Source organism: Cydia strobilella, chromosome 1, assembly GCF_947568885.1.
Source record: "Cydia strobilella chromosome 1, ilCydStro3.1, whole genome shotgun sequence".
NCBI classification, from domain to species: Eukaryota; Metazoa; Arthropoda; class Insecta; order Lepidoptera; family Tortricidae; genus Cydia; species Cydia strobilella.
This window is the reverse complement of record NC_086041.1, coordinates 24,095,984-24,116,121: the sequence shown is the minus strand read 5'-3', so window position 1 is coordinate 24,116,121 and position 20,138 is coordinate 24,095,984. Positions and strand designations below refer to the sequence as shown.

Genomic DNA, 20,138 nt, shown 5'->3' with positions numbered 1-20,138 from the left:
GATATGAAAAATATTAAATTGTTCTTCCTCCTTGACCTTTTCCCATTTACTTGGGGTCGGCCTTTCTTGTCATTTTCTTCCATAATACACGGTTTTTTGCTATTTCAGCGTCTGTATTAACATCTTTCATGTCTTTTTCGACTGTCGTCAGCCAAGTGGCAGGTGGTCTTCCACTTCCTCGTCTTTGTGTCGGCAAATTTAAGGCTAACTTGACCATATGATCTTCTGGGCGACGTAGGATATGCCCGTACCACCGGAGACGATTTTCTTTAAGTTTCTCGGATATAGGTGCGACTAAAACTTCCTCGTATATAGTCGTTACGGATTTTGTATAGTGAGCTTGACGACATCCTCCCGACCAACGCAACATGCGCATTTCTGTGACATGCATTTTATTTATGTGTTGTTTGCATGTTGCCCAGCATTTCGAGTCATACAAAAGAGCGGGTCTTATTGCACTTTTATAGATTTTTCCCTTTAACTTTTATTGGGATTTTCTTATCGCATATTACGTCAGTCAGTTCTCTCCATTTTTGCCAACCTACTGTAGTCCTATGTGTGACATCTTTATCGATCTTGCCATCGTTACTGATAATGGATCCTAAGTATTTGAACGCATCGTGCATCAAATACACACGACATATGCTCAGTTTTCTTTCTGCTAATCTTGAGCCCATTTTTTTTCAAGTGCATCTATCCAGGTGTTAAATGTGTGTTGGAGGTCGTCTATGTCCTCTGAGATGAGTGCAACATCGTCCGCGTAAAGGATGTTCCAAGGTAATTATTACATTGAAAAGCAACGGGCTGAGTGAGTGAGCCTTGGTAGACGCCGGCTGATATGGAGAAACTATCACTTTTACCTGCTGGGCTCACAACTTGCGTCTTCACATCGGTGTACATATCTTTTATTAACGAGATGTAGCTTTCCGGCACCAGCTGACTTCGAAGAGCCTCCCAGATAAGGTCACGAGGGACATGATCGAAGGCTTTTTCCAAATCAATGAAGACCATGTGTTCTTTTTGTTGGTTTTTGTCTTTTCTAGTAATATGCGTATGGTTTGTATAGCATCCGACGTTCCTTTTTCAGTTACAAAGCCACATTGATTTGGAGTTAATGATATAAGTTGGTTTAATCTGTTACTCAAGACTCTTTCCCATAATTTTAGAGAGTGGGACAAAAGTTTGATAGCGCGGTAGTTACCACAGTCTCTCACATCTCCCTTCCATAAAAAGGCTGTTTATCCAGCTTTCAGGTATTGGTTGACCTTGTATAAATTTGTTAAGCATTTCATATAGCCAGAGCATACCTTCTTCGCCTAAGTGCTTCCAGACTTCTGCCGGGATTTCATCTGGTCCTGTCGCTTTGTTATTTTTCATTTGGCCTAAAGCTTTTTTAAGTTCCATGGGTGTTATCGCTGGAAGCGGGCCATAAACTGGATTTGGTTGAGACGTGTTTGATTTTCTCGGGTGCGATACATTTAACAGCCACTACTACTAGCCATACTACTACCAAAGATAGATATAACTCCGTAATAGATAGATACAGTCTAAGGAAAAAACGTGCCTCGAAAATCACGAAAATTTGATTCTCGATCAGATGGCGCCACTAGTTTTGGCCTACACTCTTATAGAGGGCGTTGACTGTTTCGTTTGTTATTTATAATTTTAACGCATACCAGTGAAAGAACATGGGTCAAAATCATATAAAAATAATTAATGCAAATAAAAAAATCATTTATCCATAGTTAAATACATTTTATCGTATTTTTATAAATATTTATTTTTAGTTTTAAAGTGTGTCGACAGATGGCAGTGTATTCACTGGGGTTACAAAATTTACTATGACAGTACCGCTCTAGTATAATTGACTCTATGCTACTACTACTAGTACTGTAGCCATCTATCCCGAATATCCCTTAATACACAAAATATTTAATTGTTATAATTGTTAATGCATATTTGACTGTAAAAGAAGTAATTTAAGAATATATAATGGAAAAAAGATGACGACATATTTATTTTATAAAGAAACTAATGGAATATTTATTAAATCACATTTACAAACGGGTCTCTCGAAACCTAACTGTGTCGAAACGTCGGTAAATAAAGGTAACAAAATAAATTCGTCGCGATAGACCCGTTTGTAATGTTTTAAATGTTATAAATATAATGGAATATTTGTTGCACTAAAACAGACGTTGAACGTGAAATTGAAAAAAAAAACGGAATTGTAGTAATTAAATTTGAAACTATTAACTACCTATATTAAGTTTTCATTGTTTTTATTGCACATCTCTATCTCGCATTTTCAACTACTCAAAAGTTCAACTACTCAAAAATTCGCGATAGACCCGTTTGTAAATGTGACTTAATATGTTTTCAAACCGCGAAAGTATAAAATGTTATACTCAAAAGTTATCTGGAAGAGATCGCTCTTTATATAGCGATAAGACCGCTTGATATTTATCTCTACTTTTAATCTTTTGTATTTTACATTGTAATTATCGATACAGGTATATCGAAAGTCGATAAATGAGAAGTCCCTAATGACAATTCAAACTGCCACGAGAATTCCGGCCTCTGAATATAACACACGGCCGCTGCGTCGCCAGTTCTCTTCTTTTGAACTTGGCTTGACACGCTGCCGTGTCTAGAGAACCTGGATCCCAGAATACAACCTGTGGGATATATTTGGGTTGAAACAACTGTAACGAAAATAAAGTCACGGGAAAAGGCTAGTGCATTGAGAGAAAAATCAATTAAGCTCTTCAAACTAAAAGTTTATTCGATCTTATATATGCCTGGACAATTAGGTACGTAACTTATGTAGCGAATCATACAATATGTTTTTTTTTTTGTTTTTTTATTATTATTATTAAATACAACTTATACATATTTAAATGCTAAGCGACCACGTTCCAAGGCTTGCCGTTCCTCGTTATTGTAGGTTTTACCTGTAAACAAATTATTTAAAATGCAGAGGTGTAAAATTTGCGTCCTTTAAAATGGGTATTAACATCACTCAATTAGCAATTATAGCATCTGGTTGCAAACGGCTTATATCTTCATTTAAAATAGATTATTATCATCTACACTTAGGCATTAAGAGGATAGGGGACGATCGATTCTCCATACAAACGTAGCCCTCATTTTCATCATACTTAACTATGCCCGACCGGTTAATTTTTTTTTTTTTTTTTTGACTGCTGTAAATGGAGTTGGCCGATCCAAGTGTCAATCCTACCAATAGTGTTACGATTTTGTAATGACCCTGATGCTTTTGAAGCCAAATCCCATAGAAAGAAGCTAGAGACAATAAAAACTCTGGATGTGAGTGTAGTATTCTCAATTAAATTTTATCTAGTTTAAAAACACCCTCTAGTCCTTTTGATTAGCCATCCACAAACATGCGACCAGTAACCCACCTGTTTTGTTATTTCGTCTTCACAAGCCATTCTTATTCGCGCGCAAGTCGCCGGTGTGTCCAGCGTAAACTCGCGAGACACGCCGGCGTCCACTCGAGCTGACCGGATAGCCTCCTTGATTGCGAAGAATACTGATGCGGCAAGGAATAGTGGAGGCTCACCCACAGCCTGGAAAATTCAGCGATCATCATTCAGCAATGCTATTTAAATATATCTATCTTCTTGGGATGCTGGTGCATTTTTTAACCCGATTCATAAGTAATTAACGTTGTATCGTGTTGCGCATTTAAAACAGCTACCTACTGAAATTATGCGAACGTACGAATACGTCTTTACCAGAGTAGCATAGTGAATAATATCCATGACACAATAAAATTTATATTTGCTTTTCTGATCCGGCAAAAATATTGATGAAACTTTGAATAGAATTGGCGTAAAACCAAAATCACGCATTTATGTAAAGATGTCGTTATTGTACATATTCGACGCATGATCATTTTGTTTGTTCTTTGTTGTTGTTTCACTTACCTTTGAAGAATAGACGGCGCGGGGATTAGGTGCTCCTTTTAACAGTGAAACATTGAATGTTTTCGGTATATCGGAAAACCCAGGTATTTTATAAGCACCCGGACCACGAGATAGTAATTCACCAGTAGGTGAAAACACCATTTCCTCTATCGTGTAATATCCATAGCCCTGTGTGAATGCCCCCTCAATTTGACCTATGTCAATTGCAGGGTTTAAACTTTCGCCTAAATCCATAACAATATCAGTTCTGAGCACTGTGTGATCCCCGGTCAAGCAATCGACCAGAACTTCTGAACATGCTGCTCCATAAGTGAAGTATTCAAAAAGATTGCCAGTATTTGTTTCAGGGTTGTATTCGATTTTTGGTGCTACGTAAAAACCAGTTGCTGACAAATGAACCCTGTCAAGGTAGGCCGACATGACCCAGTCCTCCCATGTTCCAGTGGGATTCTTGATTCTGTATGGCTCCAACCTTTTCGTTAGAGTAGTGCACGCATCAACAACTGCCATTCCATATATATCAGAACTCATGCTCGCCGCTGTCGGTGAACTGTTTGGAATAGTATTGGTGGCCATTTCGCTAATATGAATTTTATTGATATCGACTTCTAGAACTCTGGATGCAACTTGGATCATTTTTGTAAATAAACCTTGTCCCATTTCAATACCTCCGATAGATATAAGAACCGATCCGTCTGTATATATTAAAACCAATGCACCTCCTTGCATAAGGAGGTCTCCTTGAAATGATATTCCGTATTTCGTGGGTAACATTGAAATCCCCTTCTTCTTCCATCTGTTACACCTGTAAATAAGTAAATGATGGAGCATTAAAGACAAGAACATTGGATTGATTGTAATTTACAGAAATAAACAATATTTGATACACACTTATTAAATTCTTCAACACTTTTCTTTCTTTTCCAATAGTTTGAACTTTCAATGCATTCTTTCCAACATCTAGAAATAGTGCAATATGTAAGGCACTGGTTAAAGTGTGTTAGATGACCTTCTCTGTAAAGATTTAGATCTGCAATTTCTTCATAGTCCTTGCCGAGGGCTGCAGCCACGTCTCTTATCAATGTCTCCGCAGCAAACATCGCTTGTGGACCTCCAAATCCCCTAAAAGCTGTATTTGAGGGCATATTGGTTTTGCAAAGGTATCCTTCAACGTCTATGTTTGGTATAAAGTAACAATTATCTAAGTGCATGACTATTCTCTCCATCATCTGTAAATAGAAAAAAAATCCGTTTCATTTCGATTCTTATCTGACTTCGTTTAAGAGTATATAGTAGACAACCGTTTATTCATACAAACCTAGTCCACATTTTTTCGCTCTAGCTAGATTATTACAATACATTATGATTAATTATAATGAATATTATGTATTTTTTTTGTTACACAAATTCATGTAAAAAACCAATGGTGTGTCTGGTTAAAATAACCAGAGCTGTTCCTGTTTACTACCTTTATATTATTGCCTATAATATAAGCTTACTGTAATAAATTTTTATGTAAGATTTTAAAATAATTTTAAAAATAACTTACAGAACAGGATATGTCCATCGAGTTGCCTGCGTTTGCATAAATCTCAAATTTAGCAGCTGTAATTCTTCCATCATTATCAAACGTTGCCTGATATTTGATCAAACATGGGTGTCTGTAGCCTGTAGCTTGCATATCTTCATCTCTATCCAGAATAGCTCTAACTGGCTTCTTCAATTTATAACTGGCTATTGCCACGGGTATAGCCAGTATAGTTGCTCGAGTTTCCTTGCCACCAAAACCACCTCCTAACCTTTTTACTTTCGAAACAACTTTATTATTGGATATACCAAGAGCTTGTGATGCAAGGTGCTAGAAATATAATTAAAGTTTATTAAGACAATAGTTGAAAAAAAAATATGTTTCAATAAATAACTGTCAACTAGGTAACTTACTCCAATTTCAGCTGGATTTTGTGTAGAAGAAATAATTTCTAACTCATCTTCTCTCCTGATGGCAAATGCAGACATCGTCTCTAAATAGAAGTGTTCTTGTGCGCCACTTCTTACATGGCCTCCAATTATTCTGTTAGGCTTTGTGTTTTTAAAAACATCGACAACATCTCCTTTTTTGAGTACTCGTGGACTTGAAAAGTATGACTTGTGAGCAATCGCATCTTCAATGGTCACAATGACTGGATGAAGAGCGTTGTAAATAACGCTGACTAAATCTTTTCCCTTCCTTGCCGCACTTTCAGATTTTGCAATCACAGCGCCAACAACACAGGACCGACTTGTCACCACTTTTGAGGCAAATATCTCTTCGTCTTTAAATATTGGACCTAATTTGTTACGATTGTCTTCTAAATCTAATGCTGACAAAAAAGCCACTACTCCAGGGACTGACAATGCTTTACTTGCATCTATCGACACAATTTCCGCGTGAGTTTTAGTACTGAAAACTAACGTCAAAAAAAGTTCATCTTCAAAATGTGGAATATCATCACAGTACAAAGCTTCACCGCAGGCTTGCTTGAAAGCAGACATATGTGGCACAGGTTTGCCTACACTATCCGATACCTTTCTGTTATTGTCCGTTATTTCAAAATACTGCGAACTCTTCCATGATAATGTCGACTCTTCAGTGGCAGCACTTAAATACTGCGAAGGCATAGTCGTACCATTGTATTTTTGTATTTTACTGAATACGTCGACATAAAATCTAAAAAATAAACTTAAACAAAGCGATTTTCTGTATTCTGCCATTCCACCAGGCACAGAAATGTCTAAGTCAAACTCTTGTAACAGATTTTCGAAAACAACATTTAACATATTTTGATTCCAACTTAGGTATTGCATTGCTTTTGATGTTTTAGTTGCACATTTAGTAGTGGGTCCCATTCCACCGTAACATAGTGTGGCTTCTTCCACTACATTACTGTTTTCTTTCAATGTTATATTAAAAGCCGCTGTGACTATAGATATATCGTCTTCCTTTCTTTTAGCTTGCTTATATGCTTTGAAGAATTGTGATTCTTTCGTGAATGGAATTTCAATGGACATAAGTATTTCTTGATCTTCTATTACAGTCCTCCGATATCCTTTGAAAAAAGATTCGTTCATTACCACTTGTCTTTGTCCTTTATCCATACTGTACACGTTCAAAACAGCATTTGATGCCATCAATATAGGGTTTAAATCCGATATGGGACTCGCAGTTATGATATTACCTGCAAGTGATGCGACATTACGCACTTGATTGCCGGCAAACCAGTGAAGCATGTCTGTAATGGCTTCAAAAATATTAAATCTCCCAGGATTTTTTGTAACGACGTCCCGAAGGAACTTTGCTATTTCCGTCAATGTAGTAGAGGAACCGATTTCAACACCTTTGTTCGTCACAGAACAAAAATTCATTTCTGTTATCAGAGATGGAGAAAGTAAAATTGGGTAAGTAATTTTCTTAAATTTCATTTCTACTCCTATCTCCGAGTTCCCTCCTACGATTTTGCTATGTGGATAATATTTCTTTATAGACAAAACGTCATGTAAATTTTGTGGTCGGAGCCACAGTACGCTTTCACCTTTAAAATATAGATATTCTTTTTGATATGTCGTATTGATTTTCAGCTCTGGCGGAAATATTGGCTCTTGTGTAGGATCATAGGGCTGAAAAGATGATTTGTCGTATAGCATTGATTTTGCTTCATTCGTTTTCATATTTCTACAGCACTCTTCTCCCATCACACAGCTATTACCTTTATTACCATTCGCGTACTGTGTTTCCCAGGCTTCGACGAAAGTTTTAAATCCTTCAATTATTGGTCTGTACCCGGTGCATCTGCAGAGGTTACCTTGAAATGCACTTTCAATGTCTTTTTCTTGTATTTTGGTTTTGTTTCTTAGTAAAGCGTACATGGACATAACTATGCCGGGGGTGCAGAATCCGCACTGTGATCCGTGAGACTTGGCTATCCGTTCCTGTACGGCGTGAAGCTTTTCTTGACTGGAACCAATTCCTTCAACCGTCGTTACAGCTAAACCGTGCATTGCGCACACGGGTGTCAAGCACGCGTTTACGGCAATATGTCTGTTGAACTTTGTTAAGAAACAATTGATCTACAAGTCAAACAATTGGCAATTATGGCTATGTATATCATGCATTATTAAATAAATAAATAGGTATGTAGGACAATCTTCAAGTCTTTAAGAGCAACCACAGTACAATACTTTTTCAATTAATTATTTGTATTTGTATTTATTTGGATTCGTCATCTTAGACAAATCGACCTAGTCCCACGGTAGTAAGCTCAATAAGGCTTGTGTTATGGTTACTAGATGACGATATACACTACCGCTCATTTTTTCCATACAATTGTATACAAAATAGACTTTTAGAATCATACCGCTAAGTCGCAGTCGGGTAACAGTTTTTTGTGCAGTTTACTTTTTTAATTCAACAGACATATCGAGCTTCAAAATGATGTGCATAATATTCGTGTACATTGCCTATTTACCAAATGGCAAGCGTAAAAAAATCCATAAATCGATTTCTAGTACAATATCGTTTTATTTTGTATGAACTAGTCCATAAGAGTTTTTTAAATCGTTGCATAAGTAAACTTGAAATTTTAAAGGATGTCTTTGGCAACAATTTGAAGCTTTTGATATTTACCTAAATAAAAATTCAATCCAACATGTAAGAGAGTCATTTGCCTGCGATCGAACAGTATGATTTTGAAAATATTATTTGTATACAATTGTATGGTGAAAATTGCGGGTGCCTAAATACTTTTGAGCGGTAGTGTACAGGTTGGAAAAAATAATGGGCCCTGGAGGGAAAGTGCCTTGAAAACTTAAGTTAGGTAGCTCATTTGACTTAAAGGTAACATTCTTTTATTTTTAAAACGAAACAAAACTGCATTTAAAGATTTTCCATTTTATTTTTTCAATTTCGCTTGTAGAAATATTATTGAGTACTAAATATTCGATTTTATGGATATAATAGTACGACAGACAAGTGTAGACGTGTGTATTTTTCTTGGAGAAATGTCATCATTAACATTAACTATATCGACTAGTAGAATAAAATAACGAGTGTTTATTTTTCAGAATTTTTAGTAGTTTCAATTCCCGGGCAAGACAAGCTAATTTAAAAAAAACTTAAGGTTTTAAGGCACTTTCCCTCCAGGGCCATAATTTTTTTCCACACTGTATATAATATATAAAATTATAAACATAATGCCCTTACCGGGATTCGAACCCGGGACCTCCTGCTACGTAGTGAGGGTCAATACCGAAGTACCGACTAGGCTACGTTATTACAATACAATGCAAATATTCTCTACTAGCTGTGCCCGCGGCTTCGCCTGCGTGGAATTCGGTCTGTGTCAGTAAGCGGCTAATTCACCCCTAATTTATCTCCCTGTCCCCTGGAGACAGAACTTAAAGTAAAGTTGACAGATGGATACGCTAGAGGACTGTAGTCCAGATAAAATATTTTACAATTAGGTACCTACCACCAAAGATAGATATAACTCCGTAATAGATGGATACAGTCTAAGGAAAAAACGTGCCTCGAAAATCACGAAAATTTGATTCTCGATCAGATGTCGCTACTACCTTTTGCCTACTCTTGTATAGAGGGCGTTGACGGTTTCGTTTGTTATTATTTAACAATTTTAACGCATATCAGTGAAAGAACATGGGTCAAAATAATAAAAATAATTAATGCAAATAAAAAAGATCATTTATCCATATTTAAATACATTTTATCGTATTTTAATAAATCTTCATTTTTAGTTTTAAAGTGTATCTATAGATGGCAGTGAATTTACTGTGGTTACAAAATTTACTATGACAGTACCGCTCTATAATATATATCCTCTTTGCTACCACTAAATAAAATTACACTCCAAAATGAATATTTTTTTGCCCTTATTCAAATTTTTGACGTGATTTAAACGGCATAGTTAGGTGTATATCGAACGATACAGTACCATTTTTGTATTTTTACGTCCTTGACTGTACCTATGCAAATAATACTACATAATTCCGAAATTTTTTATTCCGAATTTTAGAATGTCGAATTTTCACATTCCGATTTTTAAATGCTCGACCCATCAAAATTCCCACTGTCATAATTACGAATGATGAAGATTTATATTTCCGAAAACCCAAAAAGCCGAATATTGTAAATTCCGAACTACATAATTCCGACTATAACAATTCCGATGGTGGCAAACACCGAATTTAACATTTACGATTTTCAAAATCACGAATTCGGAATTGCCCTTATTCCGAATTAACGTGATTCCTATTTTAAATATTCCAACTTTTCTGGCAACAGTTCGTTTTCTTGGGGGTCGCAGTTCTAACCTAACCTAACCCACTTTTCTGGCAACAGTTCGTTTTCTTGGGGGTCGCAATTCTAACCTAACCTAACCCACTTCTGGCAACAGTTCGGGTTCGCAGTTCTGTCTAATTTATTTATGCCGAATTTTTATGTCAACGATATTTTATGCCGAATTTAACATGACGCGGCACGACAGGTACCCGTAATAATTACTAAAACGTGAGTCTTCATTTGAATATCACGGATTTCATTTTTCCGATCTTGTAAAAAACCGAATTTCTGAATACCGAATTATTTTATTTCCGATCGGACAATGATTTTTCGGAATTTAGGAATTCGGAAAAAAATATTTTCAGAAAAGTCTAAAATCGGAACTTTAAGCTTTCTGTCAAGTGACAATCGGATTTAAAGTTTTCGAAAATAGCACATTCGTGATTTTATTCCATCGTGTTTTTAAAAATCGTAATTTTGATATTTCGGACTTATAAATAATCGGGATTATGAAAGTCGTGGTTATAAAAATCGGAAAAACGTATTTCGGAATATTTGGGTGTTACCATCAAAATCATGTCATCAAAATCGGTCCTCCAGACAAATCAGTCTAAGCATGACGCCGGCGGCGGGCAGCGTTTGCCCCTTTTTTTTGTTTTCGGAGTGGGAAATGCAACTGCGTAGCGTCTGCCCCTACGATTTGTTGATGGTCATAGCGAAGCAGACGCTCACAGGGACTTGTAGGCGCTTGAAGCGGAACGGGAAGTTGCCCGGAATGAGGGGGATACGCAGGATGAACACGGCTTCTCCGGCGCCACACTCCGTCAGGATCTGCGCCTACATATGTATTGCGTACGATGTATTTGGGATCACAATCGAGACTCGCGCTGGCTTGCCGTTTCAGCCGAAAGCGAAGCGACCTGCCTGCGAGACTTTCGCGAAAGATTCGATTTTTTTCGGGAAGGCATGGTAACGCGTATAAGTCCCAAATCGTTTGACATTTACTGAAAAATGTTTTTTTTTAAAGTACCCACCTTCGTGACCATTATTAAGAGGAAAGGGCACGGCCGCTTCTCCATGCAAACGCAGTCTCCATTTTTTGGATAAAAACTACCCTATGTTCTTCCAAGGGACTCAAACTATCTCTATACCAAATTTTATCTAAATCGGTTTAGCGGTTTAAGCGTAAAGAGAAATTAAAAAAAAAGTTTTTTTCATAATTTTTGTGTTTTCACTCGGGAATGGTGTCATTTTGATATCATAAATAAATTCGGCATACCCGATTTATACAAATACGATACCTAACTTGGCCTAGTAGCTAAATTGATATAGTTATCAAGATAAAGTTTTTAACCCCTTTTTCACCACCATGGGGGATGAATTTTTAAAAACGCTGAAAAAAAATTCTTGCTTTTTAATATAATTAACGTTTTGCAAAGTTTTAAGTTCCTAGCTTAAAATAAAATTTGCACCCCAAAACAAACTTTCATCCCCTTTTCAACCCCTGAGGGGTTAAATTTCCAAAAACGTCAAAATTAGTTTTTTTGTAATCGTCTATCATACCTTTCTAAGAAGTTTCAAAGCATTTGTAATGGTTTCAAACTTTCAACCCCCTTTAACCCTGTTAGGGGACGAATTCTTGAAAACGCTAAAATAACTTTTCCTGTATTATAATAATATGCCCATTATACAGTTTCAAGTAACGCACTAAAAAAAAATTGATCTCCATACAAACTTTCAACCTCTATTTCACCTCCTTAGGGGATGAATTTTCAAAAACGCTGAAATTAGTTTTCTTGTATTTCAATAATATATCTTCTTACGAAGTTTCAAATTGCTAGCTTAAAATAAATCTTGAACCCCATACAAACTTTCATCTCCTTTTTAACCCCCTTAGGGGTAAAATTTCTCAAATTTTTATAGCCTATAACCTGGCCGTGGATTTTTTCGACAGATTAGTAAAGTTTGCATCAAAATCCGTTCAGCCGTTTTCGTTTTATGCGCGGTCAAATAAACAGACAAACAGATAAACAGATAAACAGACAAACAGATAAACAGACAAAAATTCTAAAAACTGTTGGAATGTGTTCTGTTATCGATTCTAAGTATCCCCAGCCAATTTTTTTTAGAATATCTTCCATGTACAGACTTTCGACCGTCTTCCGCTTTATTATATGTATAGATTGTTCACCTATATGAAAAGGAACATGACATACTAATTAAGCATGTAAATAAACTATGGTAGACAACAGGCGACCTTATCGCTAAAGTGCGGTCTCTTCCAGACAGACAACCTTATTGTGCTGTTATTTTGTTATTTTTTTCTTAGCGCTGATGGCCTAGCGGTAAAAGAGTGCGACGTGCGACTTGCAATCCGGAGGTCGCGGGTTCAAAGTGTTCAAACTCCGGCTCGTAGTGAGTTTTTCGCAATTTATGTACGAAATATCTTTTGATATTTACCAGTCGCTTTTCGGTATAGGAAAATATCGTGAGGAAACCGGACTAATCCCAATAAGACCTAGTTTACCCTGGGTTGGAAGGTCAGATGGATCGCTTTCGTAAAAACTAGTGCCTACGCCAATTCTTGGGATTAGTTGCCAAGCTGACTCCAGGCTCCCACGAGCCGTGGCCAAATGCCGGGACAACGCCAGGAAGATTTATTTTTCTATTTTTAATTGTTCAGTGTTCAAAAGGATACTTGATTTTGTCATCCCGTGCGTTGTACTGGGAGAGCATAACAGTGCAGGCGCCGCACCCGCCCTCCCCGCAGCCGTACTTCGTGCCCGTGAGTCGGAGCTTCCGCCGCAGATACCATAGAAGCGTCCATTCCGGATCCGGAGCGGGCTCCGTTATCTGGATCAATACAAGACGATCAATTTATAACGATGCCAGAAACTAACGTTTTTTTCTTTCTCTTTCTTCAGTGGTTAAGTTAAGCAGTTTTTGCGAACCAGTTTAATTGACACCCTGTTCATTAACGATCGATTGTTTGAAAATCGAAATGAGCGATGAAATTATCATAATTTCAAGTCTACAGTTTCATGGGATACTTCCGACTTTTTACAAAAGTGGTTTGATTGAATCTACACTTGTACGGTCAAGTGTAAAAATATAGGTGCATATAACTTCTCAAAAATATGTGCCATAGTTATTAATTCGCTGACATAAGAGCTAGTGGCTCTGTGAGCTGCAGGGAATCCCCACAGCTCCGCCATTAAAAAAAAAACAAAAACCGGATCGACAAAAAAACTATTTAAGGCCCCGTAGGTTTGTGTTCTTCGCGCTCACTGAGCGTAAGCGTGAGCGAGATGGATGTTAACGAGTGTAAAAATACTTAAATACATAGAAAACATCCATATGTAACTCAGGAACAAATAATTGTAATGAATACACCAATAAATGCCCCTTACAAGGATTTGAACCCAGGACCTCTGGCTACGTAGGCAGGGTAGCACCCAAACTTATTCAAATTGCTACATGAAAGATTATTAAGTAAGGTAGGTACCTAAGTTGGTATTAAAAACATTTCAACGAATAAAGGCAATTTACGACATTCTTAAATAATGTGATTTTAATAGCAACAATAGTAGTAGTAGTAGTAGTAAACTCTTTATTGTACAAATATACACATTAAAAATTACATGGTACAAATAATAAGATGTACAAAGGCGAACTTATCCCTATGAGGGATCTCTTCCAGTTAACCTTTGAGTAGATGAGAGGAGAAAGTGAAAAGAGGGTGACAAATGTAGCAAAATGTACAACAAGGTACCAGAAAGATAAAGGATATAAATACATACAAAATTAATAGGATAAACATATAATATATTACACAAAAAGGAATGGGGAAAATACACTAAAAATTGGAAAAAAGTAGAAAAATATAAAGCAACATACAATACAAATATAGGCACATTAGTCAATCAGATAACCACAGCTTCTTTAACCTCTCCTTGAACGACGCAAGCGATTGCGCCTGTCTGAGCGAAACTGGCAGCTCATTCCACAGCTTCACTGAACGCACTGCGAAGGACTTGTTGTATCCACGAGATTTGTGAGAGGGGATGGCAAGTGATAAATTCGCGCTAGAACGGAGACGGTGGCCACTGCCTTCAGCCAGAAATTGAAATTTTTGAGAGAGGTATACAGGAGAAGAAGGTGTAAAAAGAACATTGAAGAGAAGAGAAAGAGTGTGAAGATCTCTGCGGCGGCGGATTGGAAGCCAATTGAGTTTATGACGGTAGTAAGATACATGATCGAACTTCCGTAGGCCGAAAATGAATCTTATAGGTACAGACATTCTGTAAGCGCTCTAACTTGTCCAAGAGCTCTTCTGTCATGTCAAGATTCACAGCGTCGCCGTAGTCGAGTAAAGGCAGTAACAGAGAGCGAGCGAGCATGGCTTTGGTGTCAAGTGGAAGAAAGTTCTGCAGGCGCCTTAAAGAATGGAGCGATCCAAACAGCTTTTTGCTCAATTCAGTGACATGAGGCGCCCAGGAAAGTGTCTGATCCATGGTGACCCCTAGATTTCTGACAGTGGGTGAGAAAGGAATTGGTATACCATCAAAGAAAATTCTAGGTGCCACCTGCTCAGACAATTTGGAGATGTAATAAGGACTTCCAAAAACGATCGCTTGCGACTTCATGGCGTTGACTTTCAACCCGAAAGATGAAGCCCAACAATTAATTACGAGTCCTAAATATTAGTAGGTAGGTTATCTAATACTTAATATGGGGAGCAATTTTATTAGCCTACTCCTTTATCTCATTAAAAAAGAAATACGAATTCTGCGTGATCAACTTTTCAGAATTTTCTAATAGTGAGGTTTAGGGTTACATAGTCAATTAGGAACCTTTATATTTATAGTTAATTTTAACATGTCTTCCTGTGTGTCTGTCTGCCTATGCGTACTAGAATACCTACGCAATACCTACCTCATATGATAAATGAACAGAAAGATTCATTTAAGCCACATATTGAACAAAACTATGTCGTTATTTCTCAGGTTTTACCCCAACATACCTAATTTACTTAAATTCTCAAATAACGCCTTTCGAATAAGACCGTATCGTTTTACGCGTAGGTAGGTTATTAATGGTAAGTATGCTTATATTTCTCGGTGGTCTACCTACATAATTTCCGACAGAGTATTATGTTAACATAGCCTACAAAGAAGTCATATTTTTACGTCAAAAGTATCATGCATCTTTTGCTATATGTACAGTCAGCAAAACTGTTAGCTTAGATTTTAATATTTTTGCATACGGTGGTGCTAAGCTGATCGTTTTGCTGACTGTACTTAATTTAGGCTTACAATAAATTTAAGTGGAAAAATTACTGCCTTGGGTGAGACTTGTACTCACGGCTTCTGGATACTACTGTGTACTTAATTTAACCAAAAATTTAGATTATCCAACGCATATCACATCTACAGCTGCGTTTCGAAACTTATTTAGCTCCTAAGCTCCTAACGCGCAGCGTTTTACGTAAGCGAACAACTCGCGAACGCGAAGCGAAGCGGCGCGGCGCGGGCGCGGCGGGCCCACGGCGTTCGCGTTTGCAACGAGATCGCCCACGTAGGACACTTCTATAGGTATCAAAGGATTGATTCACCCCGCGCCGCAACGCTTCGCTTCGCGTTCGCGTGTTGTTCGCCTACGTAGTACGCTGCGAGTCCTAACTATAACTTCATATAAATCAACTGATACATACTTTACAATCCCTACCTACTAATAAACGCCAAAGTGACTCTGTCTGTCTGTTCTGTTACCCCTCACGCTGAACCGATTTAGATGAAATTTGGTATGAAGATAGTTTGAGGCCCGAGGAAAGACATATGAAAGTTATCAATCATAATCATCGTCCCACGCAGACGCAGTCGCGGACACAAGCCAGTTTATAATAAAAATGGCAGAAGCAGATAGGTAAGTGTAATTAACAATGTGTATTAGTACTTTACGTATATCTCTTGCAAGAACAAAACATAAACATATACTTATAAGTACAGTCCGCAACAAAAGTAGCGGATACGACTACGCGTCAACGTCAAAAGTACATATCTACTTTTCTCAAACAGCGTATCAAAAAGAGATCTCTATGTAGAAACAATTAGATTGTAAAATACTTTTAAACGCAACCTGTAGATATTTATCTGTACTTATTTGGAAAAGGTGTCTAGGGAGGAACATACTTTTGACGCATTGTATCATCGCTACAATGTACCGGCAATGTATGCTGACTGTATCGGCACAAACATAATTTTTAAGAAAAATAAATAAATAAATAAAAATAAATGAAAAATAAAAATAAATAAAAAATTTAAAAGAAAAACAAAATAAAAACCAAAAAATAAGTAAAAACTGTAATAATTTAATTTCAATTATTTTTTTAAAAAAGGGAACCGCCTTCAAAAAACCAACCCACTGAAAAGCACAAAATATTTTTTATATATCCCACCCCCTATCCTTGTCCAGTCCCTATCCCGTCGTAAAGCAAATTTCTGCCAAAAAGTAATTAATACCTAATAATAAGCAAATTAATTAACATCCGGGTAATGACTTAGTTTTCGAAGGCGGTGCCAATCATTTATTTTAACGCGTTAGGTACTTCTCGTAGCCAAATATTGTGTTTGGGATTTAATTATAATTAAAACACTCGGATAGCAATGTAACGGACATGTATTTTACGGCAAAGTGACATTTGATATATCTTTACGAGCTACCTACATTTACCAAAATACTACAGTTCTATCTTGGATACTGCTCTCCCAAGTGCTCATCAAGACGTGTCGGAAGACCAAAACAGTGTGTGCCTATGTTGCACCAAACCTGAGTTCTACTAGGTACAGCCAGGGTTCATCATCAGCTCCATCTTGGGTACTGCTCTCCCAATTGCTCATCAAGACGTGTCGGAAGACCAAAACAGCGTGTGCCTATGTTGCACGAAACCTGAGTTCCACTAGATACAGCCAGGGTTCAGCATCAGCTCCATCTTGGGTACTGCTCTCCTAATTGCTCATCAAGACGTGTCGGAAGACCAAAACAGCGTGTGCCTATGTTACACGAAATCTAAGTTCCACTAGGTACAGCCAGGGTTCAGCATCAGCTCCATCTTGGGTACTGCTCTCCTAATTGCTCATCAAGACGTGTCGGAAGACCAAAACAGTGTGTGCCTATGTTGCACGAAACCTAAGTTCCACTAGGTACAGCCAGGGTTCAGCATCAGCTCCATCTTGGGTACTGCTCTCCCAATTGCTCATCAGGACGCGTTAGATGACCAAAACAGCGTGTGCCTATGTTGCACCAAACCTGCGTTCCACTAGGAGCAGCCAGGGTTCAGCATCAGCTCCATCTTGGGTACTGCTCTCCCAATTGCTCATCAGGACGCGTTTGATGACCAAAACAGCTTGTGCCTATGTTGCACCAAACCTGCGTTCCACTAGGAGCAGCCAGGGTTCAGCATCAGCTCAGCTCTATGTATACTAAAACCTTCTCCAGAATGTAACAAACACTTTTCTGAAAACCGCGAACAAACATACATACGGGTCAAACTGAGAACCACCTTTTTTTTGAAGGCGGTTAAAAAAACCGACTTCAATGGGGGCCGCTGAAAGTTCACTTATTGTTGATGGTGCACTCTTAGATTCCAGACAATGAAATGAAAAAGACAGCATCTTTTGCCTAATTATGTAGAAAAGGAGGTAAAGCCATCCACTTTTTAACCGACTTCAAGATTTTAAAAGGAGGAGGTTATCAATTCGGTTTTTTTTTTTAATGTTTGTTACTCCGAGGACAAATCTCCAAACGTAAACTATGCGTCATTAAAGAGTTCCATTCTGATCATCATCAGCAGTTCCACTTCATCAAATGTCACTTTTTTAAATGTAAGTGCTTGATTTGTTGATGAAAATACTAAAATCACTATATGTATGCCTTTAACATTTGAGGAGTTCCCTCGATTCCTCATGGATCCCATCATCAGAACTGCTTTTTGACAAAAACGGGACCAATCTGTATGTATATACTTACAATCAAAAAAAGAATTTTCAAAATCGGTCCAGAAATGACGGAGTTATGGAGTAACAAACATAAAAAAAACAATCGAATTGAGAACCTCCTCCTTTGAAATCTTGAAGTCGGTTAAACATAAAGAAATATGTAGGTAGGTACCTGCCTAATACGGCATCAGATCTACAATCATAATAATAAACAACACTCACCTTCTTTCCATTGACAAAAAACACTAGAACAGTTTGTGCGTCCTTTGGAATCAACTTTTGTATATTTTCCATACTGAGAACTAAATTCAAGGATCTGTAAACTGGAACATAACTGGTTAATACAGTCAATATCAAAACAATATAAGAGTGTATATATATCCGACCGTCTTGCACGTCCTTCCTCGATTGACTGACTCGACTTGAGAGTTGAGACACTTGAGACTTAGTTCAATTACTTATTATAAAGAAGTTAGCTCTTTCGATGACACAGTACAATGTAGGTAATCATTTATTAATGATTATTCTATTTAGGTACCACGCACATTAGTTAATGAACATCATGTTATTTATTAGCTATCAGTAAATACCTACGGGTAAATATGCATTACTGCATTGTATCTGTTTAATTAAAGCAGCGGACAATTTGATACCTAAGTAATTATCTTGTGTAGTATACCTATTAGTCCTATTACATATAATAAGATAGAGCGGTACTGTCATAGTAAATTTTGTAACCACTGTAAATTCACTGCCCTCTATTGACATACTTTAAAACTAAAAATGAAGATTTATAAAAATGCGTTAAAATGTATTTAAATATGGATAAATGATTTTTTATTTGCATTAATTATTTTTATATGATTTTGACCCATGTTCTTTCACTGATATGCGTTAAAATCATAAATAACAAACGAAACCGTCAACGCCCTCTATACGAGAGAAGGCCAAAACTAGTGGCGCCATCTGATCGAGAATTAAATTTTCTTGATTTTCGAGGCTCGTTTTTTCCTTAGACTGTATTCATCTATTACGGAGTTATATCTATCTTTGCATATACCTACTTAGCTAGCTTTCTTACTTTTATTAACGTTCGTCAGGAAATTAATATTAATATACCATATATATACCTAACCGTAGAAAGTTACAACTTTGCCTTTTCAACATAGCTTTGCCCACCGCATCACATTTCAGTAGAAGCGAAATATCATAAAACTAGTAACAGATACACCACCCTTTTCAATCTGTGGTTTATAGCTAATCATATTGCTGGCTACACTGGCCTATTAGTTGACGTGTGCCTAACTTCAGTCACGCGTGAGCCGGCTTCAAGTGAGGACGTGTTTTTGGCGGGCAAAAAAAGTTAAAAAAACTTCGGTGGGATATCGGTCTAGGAGAGTCCTACAGAGATGTAGTTTTAACTGTAAATAATATGCAGCTTAGAAACGATGTAGACGAAATTTTAACACGTTATATGCATTACTTTTGTAATTATGATCGTGGGCAATCTCATGATCGTATTTACGTATCACTTTTCACAACATTGCCCAGCACATTTTAACCGTTAGGGTTGTCACTAGTAGGTATGTTATTATTGACTTGCGAGGAGGCATTTACCATGCAACGTTGTTTAAAGTTATTTTGCTAATTTTAAGAGGAAATATAAGCAACAACAGCTTTATTTATATTACTTTATACTTCCTTTGCAGTATAAAAAAGTTTCTTGTTATGTTATCTCTAGTTACCTACTTTTAATGCTTAGTAAAAATGGCAGTGCTTTTGAATAATTAATATTTTTTTTTAATTTTTATATTATTGTATTCCTTCGCAGTAAAAAAATAATAATGTTGATTTTTG

The 20,138-nt window shown here is 37.1% G+C and overlaps 1 protein-coding gene across 1 annotated transcript; it reads right to left on the bottom strand.

Annotated features, from left to right (window-relative positions):
- Positions 1-2,798: 2,798 nt before the first annotated feature.
- Positions 2,799-18,673, bottom strand: LOC134742312 (xanthine dehydrogenase-like). Its single transcript, XM_063675366.1, has 8 exons — positions 18,504-18,673; positions 12,983-13,137; positions 5,895-8,028; positions 5,503-5,811; positions 4,845-5,182; positions 3,954-4,758; positions 3,426-3,593; positions 2,799-2,954 (listed from the first exon to the last, which is right to left on the bottom strand). The coding sequence occupies exons 1-8, from the start codon at positions 18,573-18,575 to the stop codon at positions 2,904-2,906; spliced, it is 4,032 nt and encodes a 1,343-aa protein (XP_063531436.1). The 5' UTR covers positions 18,576-18,673; the 3' UTR covers positions 2,799-2,903.
- Between the last annotated feature and the right edge of the window lie 1,465 nt (positions 18,674-20,138).